Consider the following 18,280-nt stretch of genomic DNA (forward strand, 5'->3'; position numbering starts at 1 on the left):
CTCTCTCTCTTTTCAATGGATATCAGTGCTTTTTATAGTACTGAAGAGGTACCCCCATATCCAGGGATATTGCCGTTTGTGTTATTCATGATTATATTTTATTGTTTTAAAGTATACATTACATGATAATTATATTGATAGCATAGTTAACAATAGATGAGTTGACATATATGTATATAATAAGAAATTGTGTTGAACATTGTATTTGTTATGACAGATAAATTATTTGTTTGTTTACAAGTTATTTAAAATACAGATTATACATTTTTCATTGATAATCGTAAGATGCTTAATGCAAAGCATTGAGCATATTACGACAGTATATACGCTCAAAGACGCGTTGGCTTAATTAAGAAATAATTGTATTTTTATTAATTGCGAGAGTTAATTATCTTTTCAGTATTTTGTTAATAAATTTTATACTACGACAGTGATAGATAACACGTAGCCTATTTTGTTATTTATAAACTTATAAAATATAATTTTACACGATTTGAATTAATTACACTGTACTGTTGTTCTAAAAAAAAAAGCATAACGGCGTAACAAAAATTTGTTTGAGTTTATTTGAGAAATGGTATTAAAATATTTTTTTCAAGGTGTCACCAATAAAATATGAAAATGAACGATTTCAATTATAGAAAAATGACTGCAATTTTTTCAATGATATTTATATAAAAATGTATGGATATGTTGAATTTAAATTCAATCTTATTATTTTAAATACAGCACTTATGAATGTTCAACGATATGTAGTCATAGAATTATATACTAAAATATACGGAATATAATTAATCATATTAATACAAAAACAAATTTTCAATATCATAACTTGAGTAAATCATTACTCTATTTTTATAAACCACAAATATTATTGAAAAATTAATAGAATTTAAAACTAACATTATATTATAATAATAGTTTTTAAGAATTTAGTTTAGAATTTATCTAAGAAAATTTATGAATTAATAAATATTATTTACTTGTTAAAAATTGATGTAAACAACAAATTAAAACCAGAAATTGAAATTGGAGATATGTATACTTTATATTATTAATTTGGAAAATCCTTTATGACTAATTGAGGAGATAGTAATGCGCAATTATAAAACGTGTTGTTAAGTATTTATAAGTTTTAATCTAATTATTTTTTGACTCAAAACAAATGGAACCAATTTCAAAATTATTCAATTATGATTAATATTTTTATATCAAACGAATGAAGTTTTTAAATACAATATCCAGTAAATAAATGTGCAGCTGTTAGAATGAACTAAAATTTCGATTTGAAAACTACTTACTAATATTTCAACACATTAGTATAATTTAGTTAATCAATTTAAAAATTAAAAAAGAGTTCAAGATTTTAAAATATTTATTCATCCAAAAAAATGTATTAATAATACTAGTAGTGGCATTATGATAAGTGGTTGTAATATTTTTATTAATTCTATTAAAAAAAAATTCTTAACTTTTATGACAATAAACTGAAACGAGATTTAATATATTTTAGTTGTGATTTACAATTTGATAAGTATATTATTTTTATCAATAGTAAAATTGTATTTCATCGGAAAAATTGAAAATCTAACAAATGTATTTTTTACTAATTAAAGTCTTTTTTTAGACTAATGGTGATAATTTATAAAGAGAAGCTTATATGCTTTATGTCCCTTGCAATAGTATTAAAAGCAGTTTTTAATATGTGACAATTTTATAAATTAAACTAAAGTAATAAAACATTAATAGTGTTATAAAGAAAATTTAATATTTATTAGGTTTATACAATATAATATATAAAATATAATATTTAATATGATACAATTATTTAAGAATATATTTTAATTTTCATATTAATAATGTCATATTATTTTTATTATTTATTTGAATATTATTTTGAAATTAATTATGTTTTTTATTTCGATTGAATAATTTTATAACAGTTTGTGTATAATATGCGTTCATATTGTAAAATTTTCCAAAATATGCTGTGATAGAATCCAGCTTTCCGTTGATAAAATTTTTTTGGATTTCTATATTGTTATTAAAGTACTTTCCTAATTTGTACAACTATAAAGAAATGAAAATATTAACTAATGTAATATGCACCGTGTAGAAATAGAGAAACTTACTTCATTTCGTCTGGTACTTTTTGGTAAGTGCATTGCAACGTTAGGAGCAATTCTTCTGGCCAATTTGAGGATTGCTCGTCCTCCTTTTTCGTAGTCAGTGCAAATGTTTTTCTTCGAATTGTATATTNACACGCTTTTCTTCGAATTGTATATTCGGTGGTTTATGTACCATGGAGTTGAAGTTACAATTACTTCGGGCTTGTATTTTTTTAAATCATTAGCTATAGCAAAAAAGTCGCCCATAATGAACTTAATTTTATCTCTCACACCGTAAATTTCTGCATTTTTTTTAGCAAATTCCAATTTTTTCGGATCAATGTCTATTGCTATGACTTTTTCATATTTCATTGCTAATTGTATTGCGTTTCCTCCGGCGCCACAAAATGGGTTCATTGCTACATTGTGACCCTTACACCTTTTTGCAATATGTTTGCTCAACATTTCAGGGCACATAGAATAAAATGATTCTAAAACAATTTTTATAGTTAACATTAAACAATTAGAGATTACCTAAGTATAACTTTTATTACCACAATCCAAGAGAATTCCGTCATCAAATTTTGTAAACAGAAAGTGTCTCTTGTCCCACAAGTAATTTGGGACATAACGAGGGCGAGTATTATTGGAGCTATTAATGTTGTAATTAAGTTTAATTGATGTTGTGCTATCATTTAAAGCGGACTCCGGTGTATGGAATTGAGTTGATTCAGCCGAGTTACATATTTGGGTTGAAATATTCTTCTCCTCTGTAGCGTTTTGAAGCTGACAGAGCGAGTCAGTGTCGGCATAATCGTTATTTGGTAGGTCGGTTTCAAATGAATTGTCAGTTGTATTATTGTTTGAAAAAATGTTTTTTTCGGTTTCAACGGCAACAGTTTGTGCTGATGCATCTGTAAATTTTCGGCCTGTTGTTGAAATATCTGCCAAAATAGGCATAGCATTTGGACTTGCAATCAANGCCAAAATAGGCATAGTATTTGGACTTGCAATCAAAGTAGATTTACTATCCATAATTGAATTTCCAATAAGAGATGCAGTTTTTTTCTCCTTGAAAAGTTCATTGTTCAAGTATATGAGAAACGAGAATACTAAAATTCCACCTAAAGTGAGATCCTGTATAAATGGAACAGGAATAAAGAAATAAGCAATCGCCATAGCCGAATAAATAAGAAATGAATCCATTGTTTCGATAAATTTAGTTTCCGAAAAATTTATGTTTAAACGAAATTAATACTGTTAAAAAGCGTATAAAAATCGGTACGTAATTATCACTATGGAAAAACACGGGCGGTAATTCAAAACGAACTGAATTCAAGCTATATTGTTTTTTACTTTTTATACAGAAAATTATCCTTAGTTACCATTATTTCAGCCAATTTATATAATAATAAGGAAATTATTTTAACAAAATTTTGAGTTTCTCTCATAAATTTACTGTTAATAGTAATTATAAAAGTTTAAATAAATTAAAATTGGGTTCTTATTACATATTGATCATTAAAGTCGATTATTGAGAGAAGAAAATTTTTATGTACAAACATAGAAAAAATGCACATCATCACAAAATTATAAAAATGTAGCTTTTGGAATAATCCATCAATATTTTAAAATTAAACACTATCTATAGATTTATATTGAAGCGTTTTTTATAATAAAGATTTTAATCACTGTCAGATATCATTATACTCGACCCAATTATGACACATCCCCACTGTATTGGGTTTTTGTTAAGGATCGTATTTCCAAAACTCAAAATATTCCAAAAAATTTTTTGTAAATTAAAATTATGAAAATTTAGAATTCAATACCCATTTGTTTTTGCCTTTAAGTTTAATTTTTAGGTATTTTTCAAAATAATGTGCATTTTGCAAACAAATATTATTGGTTTGCACACCTAATTCATTAATTTCAGTTGGTAATCCAATAACTAATGTTCTGCTGTAATTAATATGATACAATAATTATATGTAATCCAAGGTATTAAATTAATTTTTAGTCATCTGTTATGGTTATAATTTATTGTTTTCTTCAACTTTTAATAGTAAACAATTTTTATATAATAAATAAATAAAATGCGNACAATTTTTATATAATAAATAAATAAAATGCGTTTCTGTTTAAGTGATTGCAATTGTAATATGTTTTTTGTACGGTAGATGGCACATCTGTAAAGTTAATAACTAGCTGTTACTAACTATTCTAGATATATCATTGCTATCCTATTATTTTAGCTTCGATGCAAAGCTGAGAATGTATTAATTTTACTATGATGTTTTTTTTGTTTGTTAAATGGAACGAGTTTTCCAAAAAATATATTGTCCTGATATTAATTTATATTTTAAATTATATTTATATATATTTTGAAGGGCTTAATGAAAAAAAATTATGTTAATCATGAATAAATATACTGGTGGTCTACAAGGAATTATTATAAAAATATATACATTTCTAGATCATTGTTATGTGCTGATTTCACATCTACAATTAGATTTTCTTAATATCACCTCTAATTTTTGATATTATTACTAATTAGTAAATAACGAGTATTGATAAATAAAAAAGTAACCAAAAAAATCTAGGTTAAAATGAATACATCAAATTAGCTACCTGTATTTGTAATCTCTTGTGTATTATACCTATATATTAACTCAAAAATTTGAAACTTTAAATGTTTATATCTAATAAACAAATTAAGTTTCATTAAAAATTCAAATGCCATTTACTATTGAATTAAAAACTCAAACATTTTATTAAATTAAAAATACGTGTTACCATTTAAAAAAACAAAGTTGACACCCTTACCAGGCATAAGGGATGAACTTAAAAAGTATTACATAGTTAAAAATTCAAGAATAATGTGTGACTAAAGATAGTAATAAAAAAAAATGTTTAAATTATTATTCTGTAAGTAATTGAGTGGGTTATGTTAAAAAAATCACCCTGTATATATGTAACTACAAAATGTTAGGATAATCCACATTTTAAAAATAAAAATAAAATTTTGAATATTCAAGTGTTACCTTTCATTTATGTTCACTAGAAAAAGTATATGATAACGGCATCAATTATTAACTTAAGTACCAGTTTTTTGTTCATGTAAACACGAATCAAAAGTGGGAAATGCACATATTTTTTAACCTTAAAATAGACTAAGATATATCTAATATAAAAAGTGGTTAAACTGGGGAATTTTTAATGAGTGATGGCATTATTTCAAATTTATGATCTTGAATACTATATTACAGTGAAAAATTTATTTATTTATTTAACATTTTCAAAATGTTTTCAATTTTTTTTACTAAAAGCTGCCGTAACTTTTTCAAAAATAAACATATCAAAATAATTCTTTTTTTTATAGATGCTTGATGTCTCTACCTATCATTTGGTATATTTTTTTTGTAAATCTGACTTTTTACCTGCCTACAGTGGGGGATTCAAAATGACAACTTTTTCACAAAAAATTAACTTTTTCAACTTAAATTTTGAAAGTGTTCCGGAAGGTCTGACACTTTTATATATATCTTAAATTAAAGCTAATGTAATATACTTTATAATGGTAAAAAAAAATTTCGGACTTTATTTTATCTTCATGGTGAAAACAGACATTAAACTTAATAAAAAAAATACGATTTTTGTAAAAAAATTCTTTTTTATATTTTTAACTTTATAATGCTATAACTTCTCGAAAGATGTATGGATCAATATAATTTTTTTTTTTGTAGATGCATGATGTCTTTACCTATCATTTGGTATATTTTTTTTATAAATCTGACTTTTTACCTGCCTACAGGGGGGGATTCAAAATGACAACTTTTTCACAAGAAATTGACTTTTTCAACTTAAATTTTGAAAGTGTTCCGGAAAGTCTGACACTTTTATATATATCTTAAATTAAAGCTAATGTAATCTACTTTATTATGTAAAAAAAAAATTTCGGACTTTATTTTATCTTCACGGTGAAAATGGCTGCCAAATGCTATTATTGTGTGAAAATTCTCAATTTTATTTTTTACATTTTTAACTTTATAATGCTATAACTTATTATAAATGTGTATGGATCAACACAATTTTTTTATGAGAAATAATATTTTTTAATATCCCTTATTCATTCGACATACTTTATCTTAATCAGGATATTAATAAGAAACCAGCAGATCAAGTAGTTTTTGGAATAAAACACCAATTTTTTTTAAATTAATCACTATCTAAAGATTTGCATCGAAGCGTTTATTTTTGATAGTGATTTTAATCACTGTCAGATATCATTATACTTGAATCAACTATGCCACGTCACAACTGTGCCGCGACCCCCCTGTGCTGGGTTTTTTTTTAATTCATCTCTAACTGTACTTACCTGTCGATAGATTAACTGTAATTTTAGATAAGTATTATACAACTTCTATACAGATAAGTTCAGAAACGTTGTTTACATATAGAATAATTAAGTTATAATGACCACTGATAATTTTTATTTAAACCTATCTAATACTACCAGAAATATGTTTGACAACATGTAGTACTTTAAATGACACTAATTGTTGATTAGAAACACTATAACAATTGAACAGGTTCTAATTTCACAGATGAAGGTGATAACTATGTTGATAAGAATGCTAAAACGTCTAATGGTATAATACCAGATATTATGATATGCATTGACCGATAATGTTATATTCTATAAATACCTCAACGAAAGATTGCTTATAAAACAAAGATTATTAAAATGTCCATTTAAGTTTTTTTTGTGCAATTCAATTTAATTTATTTTCCTTAATAAATTTACAGATTATTTGTAATTGATATGACCTTTATAAAATGAATTTCATAAATATAATCGTATTGAATCCCATCTTTATACAAGACACTTTTCTACCATTAAAACAAGAATTATTAAAAAATGGTTTAACATAAAAAGTTTTTTTCATGTTAATTCTTTTTAAAATTAAATTCTCTATTGAAATAAGAAAAAAAATTAGGGGTTGTCATTTTAATTTCTTAAATTAGGGTAGCATACACCCTTATACAATGACTTTGTATTTAATCATAATAGATTAATTTAATTAATCAATTAACATCTAAAAAACAAAAATTAATAAAAAAATCAATAGTGGCTCTAAAAAATCGGTGTTTTCAAACTTATTGAACACTCTGTATATATATATATAAATTTTAAATTAAAAAAGATTGTAAAGTTTATATTTTTTATCTTTTATATTAAAGTTGAAGAAGTATTTTGTGTGAATAATTTTTTATCCTACCCAGATTAAATTTGAACAAATTCCTCTGACCTCAATCACACTTGCAGAATTTCAGCACCATTATATTATAAACGATATTTATCATTATGAAGTATTGCAGTTTTGACAAACAAAACAGTCTTCTGTTTTATAAAAAAATGTTGAAAATATTGTGTACATTTGTGTGTTATTTAAAATGAATAAATATCAAATTTTTACCAACTCATGGTAAATAAAAAATATACAATTTTATACCAAAGCAGTATTATAACATTTGAATACATAAAAAGTGCTGATATACGGGAAATTACAAAATTATAATTTATAAAAATTAATCTACAGTAATATTTTAAAATTAATGAAAACAATTTTTTTATTAATGTAGTTACTGACGCATAATATTCGAGGGCATATCATAAATATTTTTATAATAAAATCACTGCTGAAGTAAAACGAGACTTTTTTACGTATTCCTCAATTTATTAATATTGTTGAGTAATTTTTAGGTTTCAAAGCTACAATGAATTTGTTCATGAACGTGTTAAACACTTCTACTAATTTCAATTTTGTATGTATTGATTAATAACATAATTTTAAATCAGTTTCAAGTTGAGCTTCCGTTGATTGTAAACATATGATATTGTAACATCCCCTAATATTTTTTCTTGAATCTGTGTACTCAATTTTTAATTTCCAACACCCAATATACATCACTGGTCTTATCATTGGTTCTAGTTGATTTCTACTTATTATTTGAGAAGTCTGTATTTTTATGAAATTATCTTTTGTTAGTAAATGTATTAGAAGTAGTTTCAATAACTATTAAACTATTGTTTTATAACTATTTATATCTAAATAACAATAAATGTATAATAGCAGGTTCTTTATATGTTATTCCAACTCGGGTATTTTTGTCCAATATAAATTGCTAAAAATATTATTAATTGATGAAAACTTACTTTTTTCAATGGACAATCGTGAGGAAATGATATAAATTTCCTTACGATAGGCATCATTATAAAATCATGCTTTACAAATGTACAAAAATTTATAGTTTTTCCTGATAATGATCGTACATATTCCCACGTTTTATTCTTTTTCGTAAAAGTCGTTAACGTAAGCTAAAAAAAAAATCAGATGAAATAAAATAACTTTGGTGCGAAAAAAGTACATGAAATAGTTGGTATGCGAAACAGAATATTTATATTTTATTACTATTTACTTGGTGAATATATTTTAGAATATTTATTAAATGTAACATGCGGCCTACCTAATTTGACCTTTAAATAGTCGTGCCTATTAGGTACCGGAGTCCAATTCCGATGCACTAAACTATGTTGGTTTTTTCGTTCTCTCTGGCACAAGAAATAGCTTTTACAGATTATATTAAACACAAATAAGTAAACAAACACAAATATTGTAATAATAATTTCAGACCAAGATGTTATTATTTTTCATTTATTATCTGTGTAATATGTACATCTGTGGTTACTGATGAGTATAATATAAGCACCCCAAAATAAATTATAGTTTTTTTTTTATTGAACTTGTTATTATTTTTTTGTAGGAAAACCCTCTTTTTTTCTGCNTAGTTTTTTTTTTATTGAATTTGTTATTATTTTTTTGTAGGAAAACCCTCTTTTTTTCTGCATCAAGACAGTTTGCAAGTAGCATCTAAAGCGCGGAGTGCCATGTAAGAATTGTTATTTGCAAGTTTTGTACTTTTGAAACAATTATTTTAACGTGAAAATATACTTATTTTATGTATATCGGTTAAGTTTGGGAAATTTTTAGCGATATTAGTTTTAAACTTAGTTTTAATTTATTATCATTTAATGTATCAGTGATGTAATATAGGTCATTATTTTGTAAAACTGAAAGTAAACTATTTTTGTAATGTTTGGTTTAATTGTAATTTCTTGATCTATTGTTACTAAATATAATATAGTCTTTTATTTGTAAAGCTAGAAGTAAAATATTTTTGTAATATTTGGATAATTGTAATTCCCTGAATTATTGTTACTAGACCAGGAAGTAAACATTTATAAACATTTTTAAAAATGATTGTATTATGAATTTTGTAAAAAAAAAAAAAACAAAATATTTTAGTATATAAGACGAAATGGAATGAATTGAAGGGAAAAAACCATTCGGGAGTACCAAAGATTATCTCTTGTCGCGTGGTATGTTTAAGACATTAAGTTTTCATTTTGTGTATTGTTTTATTGTGTTTTAAGTGTATCTTTATTTTGTATGTTTTACATTGTCTGATTATATTTTTAATAATGACATTTGCGTTATTATTGAACTTATAGTAATAAATATAAGTTATAACAAAATGGTTGTTACGAATTTAAATACAACAGTGATAACATTGGTTTCACAGTATTTAATTTTTGTGCTTACTTAAAAAAAATAGCAAACATATTTACCGTTAAATTCATATGGTGTGTTACATCTTGGTATATTGTAAGACTATTTGGTGGTACTGTATCAGGTGGTGGTTCATTTATGTACGTATTAATGAGTTCAAGTTCTCTATTTTTCATACACCTTATTGTTTTTAAAACTTTAAAGATAAAAAGGGCCTAAAAATAAATGAATTAATTCAGACGATGTGATGAAAAGAAACTATCTCTTTATACAGATTATCTAACTGAATTCATTAAAAAAATAAGGCAAAATATTATCAAACGCAATAGATTTGTCATTTTTATAATAAAAATATTGCAAAGCTTCAATACTTATTTTTTTAAGTACAATTATGTGAATACACAATATCTATAGTCAAAATAATTTTTATTATTAATACTAAAAATGAGTATTGTTAATGAACTTTGAACCCTAGGTTGAATATAATTAAAAAAAGAAGAAGAATAAGTAATGACATAATTTTATTTTTGCACACAACTTTCAGCATGGAGTTAGAAAGAAAATGTCTAATAATTTGGTGTATAAGTCCAACATAACATATAATAAGTACAGTGCATAGTTATTTAATATAAATGAAGTTGATACATTATTCTATTAAATTTGAATGATTAATTTAATAATTTCCACTCCAATTTTAGATTCGATGCGAAGCTGAGAAGGTATTAGTTTTACTATGATATGTTTTTTTTGGGGGTCTGTTACCACTTTTTTTTAGCTCTCACCGGCCCGTTTTCTTTCAATGATACGTCAAAAGATCACAAATCATATTTAGTCGAAGACATTACCCTTAAATATTGAAAAAATTCCCTCGTTCCCCGTAAATGGGGGAAACCTCAAAAAAAATTACAAGTTTAAAAATCGCAAATTTTCGAAATTCTTTAAATTTTTTTTTACTACCTTTTATTTGGTATACTTTTTTTATAAATCTGACACTTTACTTGCCCACAGGGGGGGATTCAAAATGACAACTTTTTCACAAAAAATTAATTTTTTCAACTTAACTTTTGAAAGTGTTCCGGGAAGTCTGACACTTTTATATATATCTTGAATTAAAGCTAATATAATATACTTTATTATGGAAAAAAAAAATTTCGGACTTTATTTTTTCTTCACGGTGAAAATGGCTACCAAATGCTATTTTTGTGTGAAAATTCTCGATTTTATAATTTACATTTTTTACTTTATAATGCTATAACTTATTGAAAACTGTATGGATCAACACAATTTTTTTATGAGAAATAATATTTTTTAATATCCCTTTTTCATTCGACATACTTTATCTTAATCAGGATATTAATAAGGAACTAGCAGATCATGTAGCTTTTGGACTAATCCACCAATTTTTTAAAATTAAACACTATCTAAAGATTTGCATCGTAGCATTTTTTTTTTTTTGATAGTGATTTAAATCACTGTCAGATATCATTATACTTGATCCAACTATGTCACGTCACCACTGTGCTGCGACCCCACTGTGCTGGGGTTTTTTTTTTATTTATTGAAAATAACTATTTTTTGAGAAAAAAAAATTCTAAGTGGCTTATTCTTCTTTTCACTCATATTTAAATTATAAAACTGCTAAATTTATTGAACTAATCATTATTTTTTTATTTCGAGTAAAAAATACCTGTTAAACGATCATTTATTCATTAATTTGTTCATTGAAACTTACTCAATATTAATTATTATCCCATAAATGGAATAAAAATATGCTTTTATTATTATTTTTTTTTTCAGTTCATTATTTGTTAGATAGAGTTTTAATCTCATTATTAATTTGTAATTTGTATATGTTGATAGTTTGTCAAGCTTCAAAAAAAGAAAAATTGTCTATGACTACCATATACTACAAGCTATGTGCTATAAAAAAAAAAAGTGCGAACTTTTATCCCAAGTTACTCTATATTTAATGTAATGAATGTAATGCAATTTTTTTATCTTACTTGAGATATACTGACAAATATTAAAAAACAAAACAATATTTCGGTGCAAATTTTATTAATAAACATATTTATATTATGAAACTGAATTCAAAATAATCTATCTGGTTATTGAAATATATAGACAATTTCGTACACACAACTAAAAAAATCACAACTAATTACTTCAGTAAATTAAATTGATTGCGTTAATAAATTCCCATCTATTACCTACTGAAGTCGAAATCTGTTTCCATCAGTGCTGCCAAATCTGTCAATAGGAAAAATGGGGCATATTTTGCTGCATTATGTTAACATGTACCAAATATGATATTTACAGTACAAGTCGGTTAAAATTTAAAAAGGTTTAAAGGGGGGTTATTAGAAAGCAGGAGTTGGAAGCTATGAAATTTTCAGGAACCCGTTTAAAAAAGGTTTCTAAAATAAAAAATTAGTAAATTCTCACTTTTTATTATTACATTTATATAATATATTTTGAATAATAAAAAAAGTTTTAAAAATATTTCAATATACTACTTATGAAAAATAATCTGTTGTGGCCTATGTTATATTGTACGACCGCTAGAATAAACGGCTCTAATCGCCTATTTTAATAGATATTTTTCAAGCTTATTATTAATATTTGAATTTTGTTTCAATGTTTTGATGACTTTTTATTTTCTTATAAACTATATTTTTATTATTTATTACAAATATATATACATACTTAAGACAATTATCTATTATAATTTATTTACCTTTGGTAAAGCGTAATATTTTTTTTATAGAGTTATACCTATGTGATAAAATAAGTAATTATTCAAAACGATGTGACCATATTTAGGGGTGGTTAAGGGGAGCAAAAATTCTTGGAGGTGAATGTCTTTTGATAGTGATGGGACAAAAAATTTCTTTGTTCTGCTCATTAATATTAATGCCCCAAGCAAAAATCTTATATACAAACCTGAATGTAACATTCAATTTTTTAACAAATAAATGCCGAAAATTTAGGTACGGGTACCTAACCTTCCCATACGCTATAACCGCTACTGGTTCGTGGTTACCCATGCATAAAACTAAATGGCTCTCAAATTTTTTAGTAGATAGATAGACGATCGGTTTGCTAAACCGAAAAACCGACCTTATTCAGATTTGGCAGAAACGATGATCTCCCGTCTGTTTAAAAATATTTATTTTTTGGGACTTTTATCTTTATTACAGGTAAAGGTAAAAGAGATATAAGAAAATTAATTCCCAACTGAGTAAAATACTTTTTATGACCATTTAATGGCAACACAATTCAACATTTTTTATCAGTGGATTAACTATAGTGATTACTAAGAAGGGAAATTGATTATTGAACATTTAAAAGTTACTAATAATTCTACCAAAAACGCATAAAATTATTAGAAAATTTTAATGATAGCAGTATGAGAAATGATACTCAAATAAACGACTATTTTAAATTGTTACAGACAATAAAGATTATAGGTTTAGATATTTTTAGGCAACAAAAAGCGCATTAACAGTTTCTATGAATTTGTAAAGTAAATTTAATTTGAAACATTTTTCATTTAAGTACTACGCACATTATGATTATTATTCTTATCATTAAGTCTAAAAGAAATTTAATATCACACATTTTATAATTCATAATATTTTTTTTTTCAGTCAAAAATAAGATGATATTTAAAAAACTTAATGCTATTAAAAAATAATATCTACAAGTTCAAAAAATAAAAAATAAAAGATAAAAAAAAAATGAAACAAGCAAACAAAAAAACTTAATAAAATATAAGTGCTTCGTATCAAATATCAATAATTATCTCTAAAAACTTCCAGATCTAATCCAATTTATTAATAATAAACAATTTTTCAATTAGTGAATTTTTGTTGATAAAGACTGACACTAAAAATGAAATACTATTAGTTGAAAATAAATATGGTATGTGTACTTTTGAAAGGCAAATACTTTTCGTGCCTATTCATAAATTTTGAAGCCGTTTTTTTCTTGCTCGCATGTCTTCTATTGTTTATTTTTTCTTTTTTGGACAACTGCGGGAACTATAAGGAGGTGACATAACGACAACGTCTGTTTATGTTGATCTGCTATTTAAAAGAAATCGCCTACTATAAACTCAATATGTTTCTCAACTCCATATATGTTTGCATTGTGCATTATCAGTCTAAATTTTTCCGGAAGTTTATCGGTCGCTATAACTGAAATTAAAATTAAACATTCAAGTTAATTTTGTAGTGCACACCAAATTACAATAATACTCAGATATATTAGAAGTAAAACGATTATCTAAGTGAAATTATACCCTCAATTATTTATAAACTGAATGAATGGAAATTTTTTTTTATTAAAACGTATTTAGAAATGTATTCAAATGTCTAGTGTTTAAAATTAAAATTATCTTAAGTGTTGAAACTTTTGTAGCCGTTTCACACACAAAACTAAAAAAATTGTTATTATTAATAATACTAATATTTTGAACGTATTAATTTATATTTATATAAAAAAAAAAATTTGCTCTATTTTCTATAAATAAATGTTTTCTATGAGTAATTTATGTTTTAAATGTTACATTATTAGCAAAAAGTGCATTGATTTTTACATAAAAATGATCTCTAAGAAAGTTTCATTGAAGGGGGTTGTTTTTTTTTTCTTAACCTAAAAAATATCCAATAAAAATGTGTAGTTCTGCTGTAGAATTGCCGATAATTACAGAATACTTAAGACTTTATCATAAAGATACTAAAATGAAGGGGGAAAGTAACATTATTTTACTTGGAGAAAGACAATATATTTACTTTTAACTGACATTTAAATGTAAATTAAATGTTATTGAAATAATTAAGTTGAAAAATTATATGATTTGAAAAAGTTGAACAAGAATTTGTTAAGTATATCTATTTTTTAAATATTTAGTTTCACTATCCTCAGATAAGACCCAGTGTTAAAGGGTGATGACCTGGTCCTCGGTCAGTGAACCGAGCTTTTTTTGAAAACCTATCATAGGTGCAAACAAGATGAAACTTGCCCCCTAAGTTAACAAATTTACTTCCCAAAAATATAAATAAATTATACATATAAAATATAGAAGATAGAGAGAAATACAATTAAAATTGTTATTTAAATAGGCACCACAAAGTAATATTAATTTTTTGGTAGTTTTATGAATTATTTATAAAATAAAGTGTATAAATTGAATAAATAAAAACCAAACTTACATGTCATTAATTTATAAAGAACAATACTCTTAATATTGGTATTAATGATACATATAATTCTTTAATTGCTAGAACATTAAAAACCAAAATACTTTTTACAAATATATTTAATATTTTCTATTTGTAAATATATATACGTCATTGAAAGTAACCATTTAATTTCAAAGGTATACTTTAAAACTTGTCTAAATATTTATACACTCTTATTTTGTGAAAGATCACAGTATTTTCATACATAAATATTTTTATTTATTGATGAATGAAACATTTAATCTANAAAAAGTGCATTGATTTTTACATAAAAATGATTTCTAAGAAAGTTTCATTGAAGGGGGTTGTTTTTTTTTCTTAACCTAAAAAATATTCAATAAAAATGTGTAGTTCTGCTGTAGAATTGCCGATAATTACAGAATACTTAAGACTTTATCATAAAGATACTAAAATGAAGGGGGGAAAGTAACATTATTTTACTTGGAGAAAGACAATATATTTTCTTTTAACTGACATTTAAATGTAAATTAAATGTTATTGAAATAATTAAGTTGAAAAATTATATGATTTGAAAAAGTTGAACAAGAATTTGTTAAGTATATCTATTTTTTAAATATTTAGTTTCACTATCCTCAGATAAGACCCAGTGTTAAAGGGTGATGACCTGGTCCTCGGTCAGTGAACCGAGCTTTTTTTGAAAACCTATCATAGGTGCAAACAAGATGAAACTTGCCCCCTAAGTTAACAAATTTACTTCCCAAAAATATAAATAAATTATACATATAAAATATAGAAGATAGAGAGAAATACAATTAAAATTGTTATTTAAATAGGCACCACAAAGTAATATTAATTTTTTGGTAGTTTTATGAATTATTTATAAAATAAAGTGTATAAATTGAATAAATAAAAACCAAACTTACATGTCATTAATTTATAAAGAACAATACTCTTAATATTGGTATTAATGATACATATAATTCTTTAATTGCTAGAACATTAAAAACCAAAATACTTTTTACAAATATATTTAATATTTTCTATTTGTAAATATATATACGTCATTGAAAGTAACCATTTAATTTCAAAGGTATACTTTAAAACTTGTCTAAATATTTATACACTCTTATTTTGTGAAAGATCACAGTATTTTCATACATAAATATTTTTATTTATTGATGAATGAAACATTTAATCTATTGAGTTTGAACTAAATAACCTATTTTAACATACTTCAGTGTAATGCTGAAATATTCAGATTTTACTAGAATTAATACCAAGTTTTAATGTTCTTTTCATCTCATTTATAATTTCTTGATAAATACAACTTTTATAAATAAGTGACGATATTTGTGATAAAACTGAAAAAGGAATNTTTTATAAATAAGTGACGATATTTGTGATAAAACTGAAAAAGGAATTTTACTAATTGATAAAATTTATAAGAGTTAATATAAAATGTTTATTTTTTTGTTGGATTATAATAAAATAAAATATTTGAGTAGTATTTTATTTGTACATTTTTTACCGTAGTAAGGTCATAATTTCATAATAATTTTTTTTTAACCGTTCATTTTTATTATTTCTAATATAAAAAAAAATGTTTATCAACACATTTATCTATCAAAATGAAAATTCAGGATGCTGCTTTTGAATGCTTTTTTTTTTGCTTTAGCGTATAATTAATTTTACTATAATATCTTCTGCGTGAACAAAATTTTATCTTATTGATTGACTTAGTATTAAGTTTATTATTATTTTTATTATTACTTCTTGTATCTGGTACAGTTTTAAAAACTATCATTCTAAGAGAAATAACTGTAATAGGGATTCATTGAAAAACTTTAATATGATTTGTTTGTGATGAAATTCTAAAAATAGTTATCATAATGAAAAATACATAAGTTTAATATATAATATTATTTTAAAAACTAATAAATGTCAAACAAATTCAGCTATGAGATAAAATTTAATTAGATGGATTGTTAATTTTCTATTAGTTTTAGAATTAATAAATTTAGGTGTACTGTAATAAAAATAATGTACAATGATAGGTATAAAAGTTAATTGAATTATTACATCCAATTTGAAATTTTAATTAAAGTTGCCTCTATTATCTCTAAAGTAAAAGACATAAGATGATATCAACATATTTTTTTTTTAATAAAAAATTTTAAATATAGATATAATGTATGGTTATGCTAATTATGATGTAATCTTTAAATATCTTGAATATGTCAAATCTTAAGTATCTTAAATTATCATGTAGTCTTTACTTTATAATATAAATTTTCTTTACAATTATTTATAATTACTTTGTCTTTATTTTATAATTTATTTTTAAGTGATATAAATGTTTAAATCAGAAATGTTTCTGATTTGAACATTCAACACATGGTTTCAGGTCAAAAAATAATAAAAATTTGTACTTATTTTTATCGTAACACAAAACAAAACACTAAGGGAAAGGTGGTAGAGTAGTGTGTACGAAGATGATGTTGAGTCTGATGCCTGGGTATTCACGAGCGTGTGATCATAGAGCAGTTACAGTGCTCGGCTGACACTCCAAATTAGCTGTGGGTGTCGAATATTGTTATAGGAAGGGAATAAGGGAATAACACCTAGGTATAAAATGCAGACGAAGTGCAAGACACAAGAACTCTGAAACGGAGAGGACTAAAGTAGGTTAAAAAAGGAAAAACAAAGACTTGACTTTATGCATTAAGCGGGACACCGACAACCGAGTACTGAGACTGATGAATAACACAAAGCACTGGGAATCGATTGACCACGATGGTCTTTTGGTTTTAAATAGTAATTCGTACGATTGCCAATTTTGCGATAAATATTAATCGTCAATTCATCAGTCTCTAGAAGCGGATGCGCTGTCTATGTTTTATTAATTTTCTACAATAATGGTAACGTGACATGTCATTAATGTCAACAAAATCATCATTAATTGATGTTATGGGGGTATCAGCCTGCAAACCAGCGACAGAAATCAAATTCACTAGCAACCTTTCCAAGGTGTGGAAAAAGTGGAAGCAAAGGTATGACACATGTTCTGGCTACATTTATCAATTATTTATCTAATAAGCAACAAGTACCTATACTATTAAATTTAATGGCGACCAAAGAATTTAATTGTATAACACATTCAATTTACCGGTAACCTCCAAAGCAGACAATGATTTGGAAAAATTTTAGAACTATTGTAATTCTCGTAAAAACATTATATACGAAAGATTTAAATTTTTCAATGCTAAGCAGAAACCATAACTAAATATTGAAAAATGCATTGTTTAATTACAAACCATAACAACTACATGTA

At 24.7% G+C, this 18,280-nt stretch overlaps 1 protein-coding gene and 1 long non-coding RNA gene across 3 annotated transcripts; both read right to left on the minus strand.

Annotated features, from left to right (window-relative positions):
- Window positions 1–7,888: 7,888 nt before the first annotated feature.
- LOC126906025 (uncharacterized) lies at window positions 7,889–11,832 on the minus strand. 2 transcript variants are annotated; one of them, XM_050686247.1, is made up of 4 exons: window positions 11,746–11,832; window positions 9,802–9,957; window positions 8,329–8,490; window positions 7,889–8,131 (listed from the first exon to the last, which is right to left on the minus strand). In XM_050686247.1, exons 1-4 carry the CDS (start codon window positions 11,809–11,811, stop codon window positions 7,949–7,951), a joined length of 567 nt encoding a protein of 188 aa, XP_050542204.1. In that variant the 5' UTR covers window positions 11,812–11,832; the 3' UTR covers window positions 7,889–7,948. The 2 variants fall into 2 exon arrangements, 1 of the variants encoding a protein (XP_050542204.1); XR_007704164.1 differs by lacking the exons at window positions 9,802–9,957; window positions 11,746–11,832 and adding an exon at window positions 8,640–8,738.
- Window positions 11,833–13,525: 1,693 nt separating this feature from the next.
- On the minus strand, window positions 13,526–18,220 carry LOC126906028 (uncharacterized). The gene is made up of 3 exons (XR_007704166.1): window positions 18,116–18,220; window positions 13,694–13,941; window positions 13,526–13,630 (listed from the first exon to the last, which is right to left on the minus strand). It is a non-coding gene; the product is annotated as an uncharacterized LOC126906028 (long non-coding RNA).
- Window positions 18,221–18,280: the final 60 nt, after the last annotated feature.

The sequence above is a fragment of the Daktulosphaira vitifoliae genome, unplaced genomic scaffold (genome assembly GCF_025091365.1).
Source record: "Daktulosphaira vitifoliae isolate Bord-2020 unplaced genomic scaffold, ASM2509136v1 Scaffold_4, whole genome shotgun sequence".
NCBI classification, from domain to species: Eukaryota; Metazoa; Arthropoda; class Insecta; order Hemiptera; family Phylloxeridae; genus Daktulosphaira; species Daktulosphaira vitifoliae.

Bases quoted from the DNA above. Each gene is read 5' to 3' on its own strand.
- LOC126906025 (XM_050686247.1), bottom strand. From the start codon at position 11,811: ATGTTTATTAATAAAATTTGCACCGAAATATTGTTTTGTTTTTTAATA. The intron at 9,958-11,745 runs GTAAGATAAAAA...ATTTATTTTTAG, and splicing joins TATTTGTCAGTATATCTCAA to GCCCTTTTTATCTTTAAAGT. The intron at 8,132-8,328 runs GTAAGTTTTCAT...ATAAAAATACAG, and splicing joins ACGATTGTCCATTGAAAAAA to ACTTCTCAAATAATAAGTAG.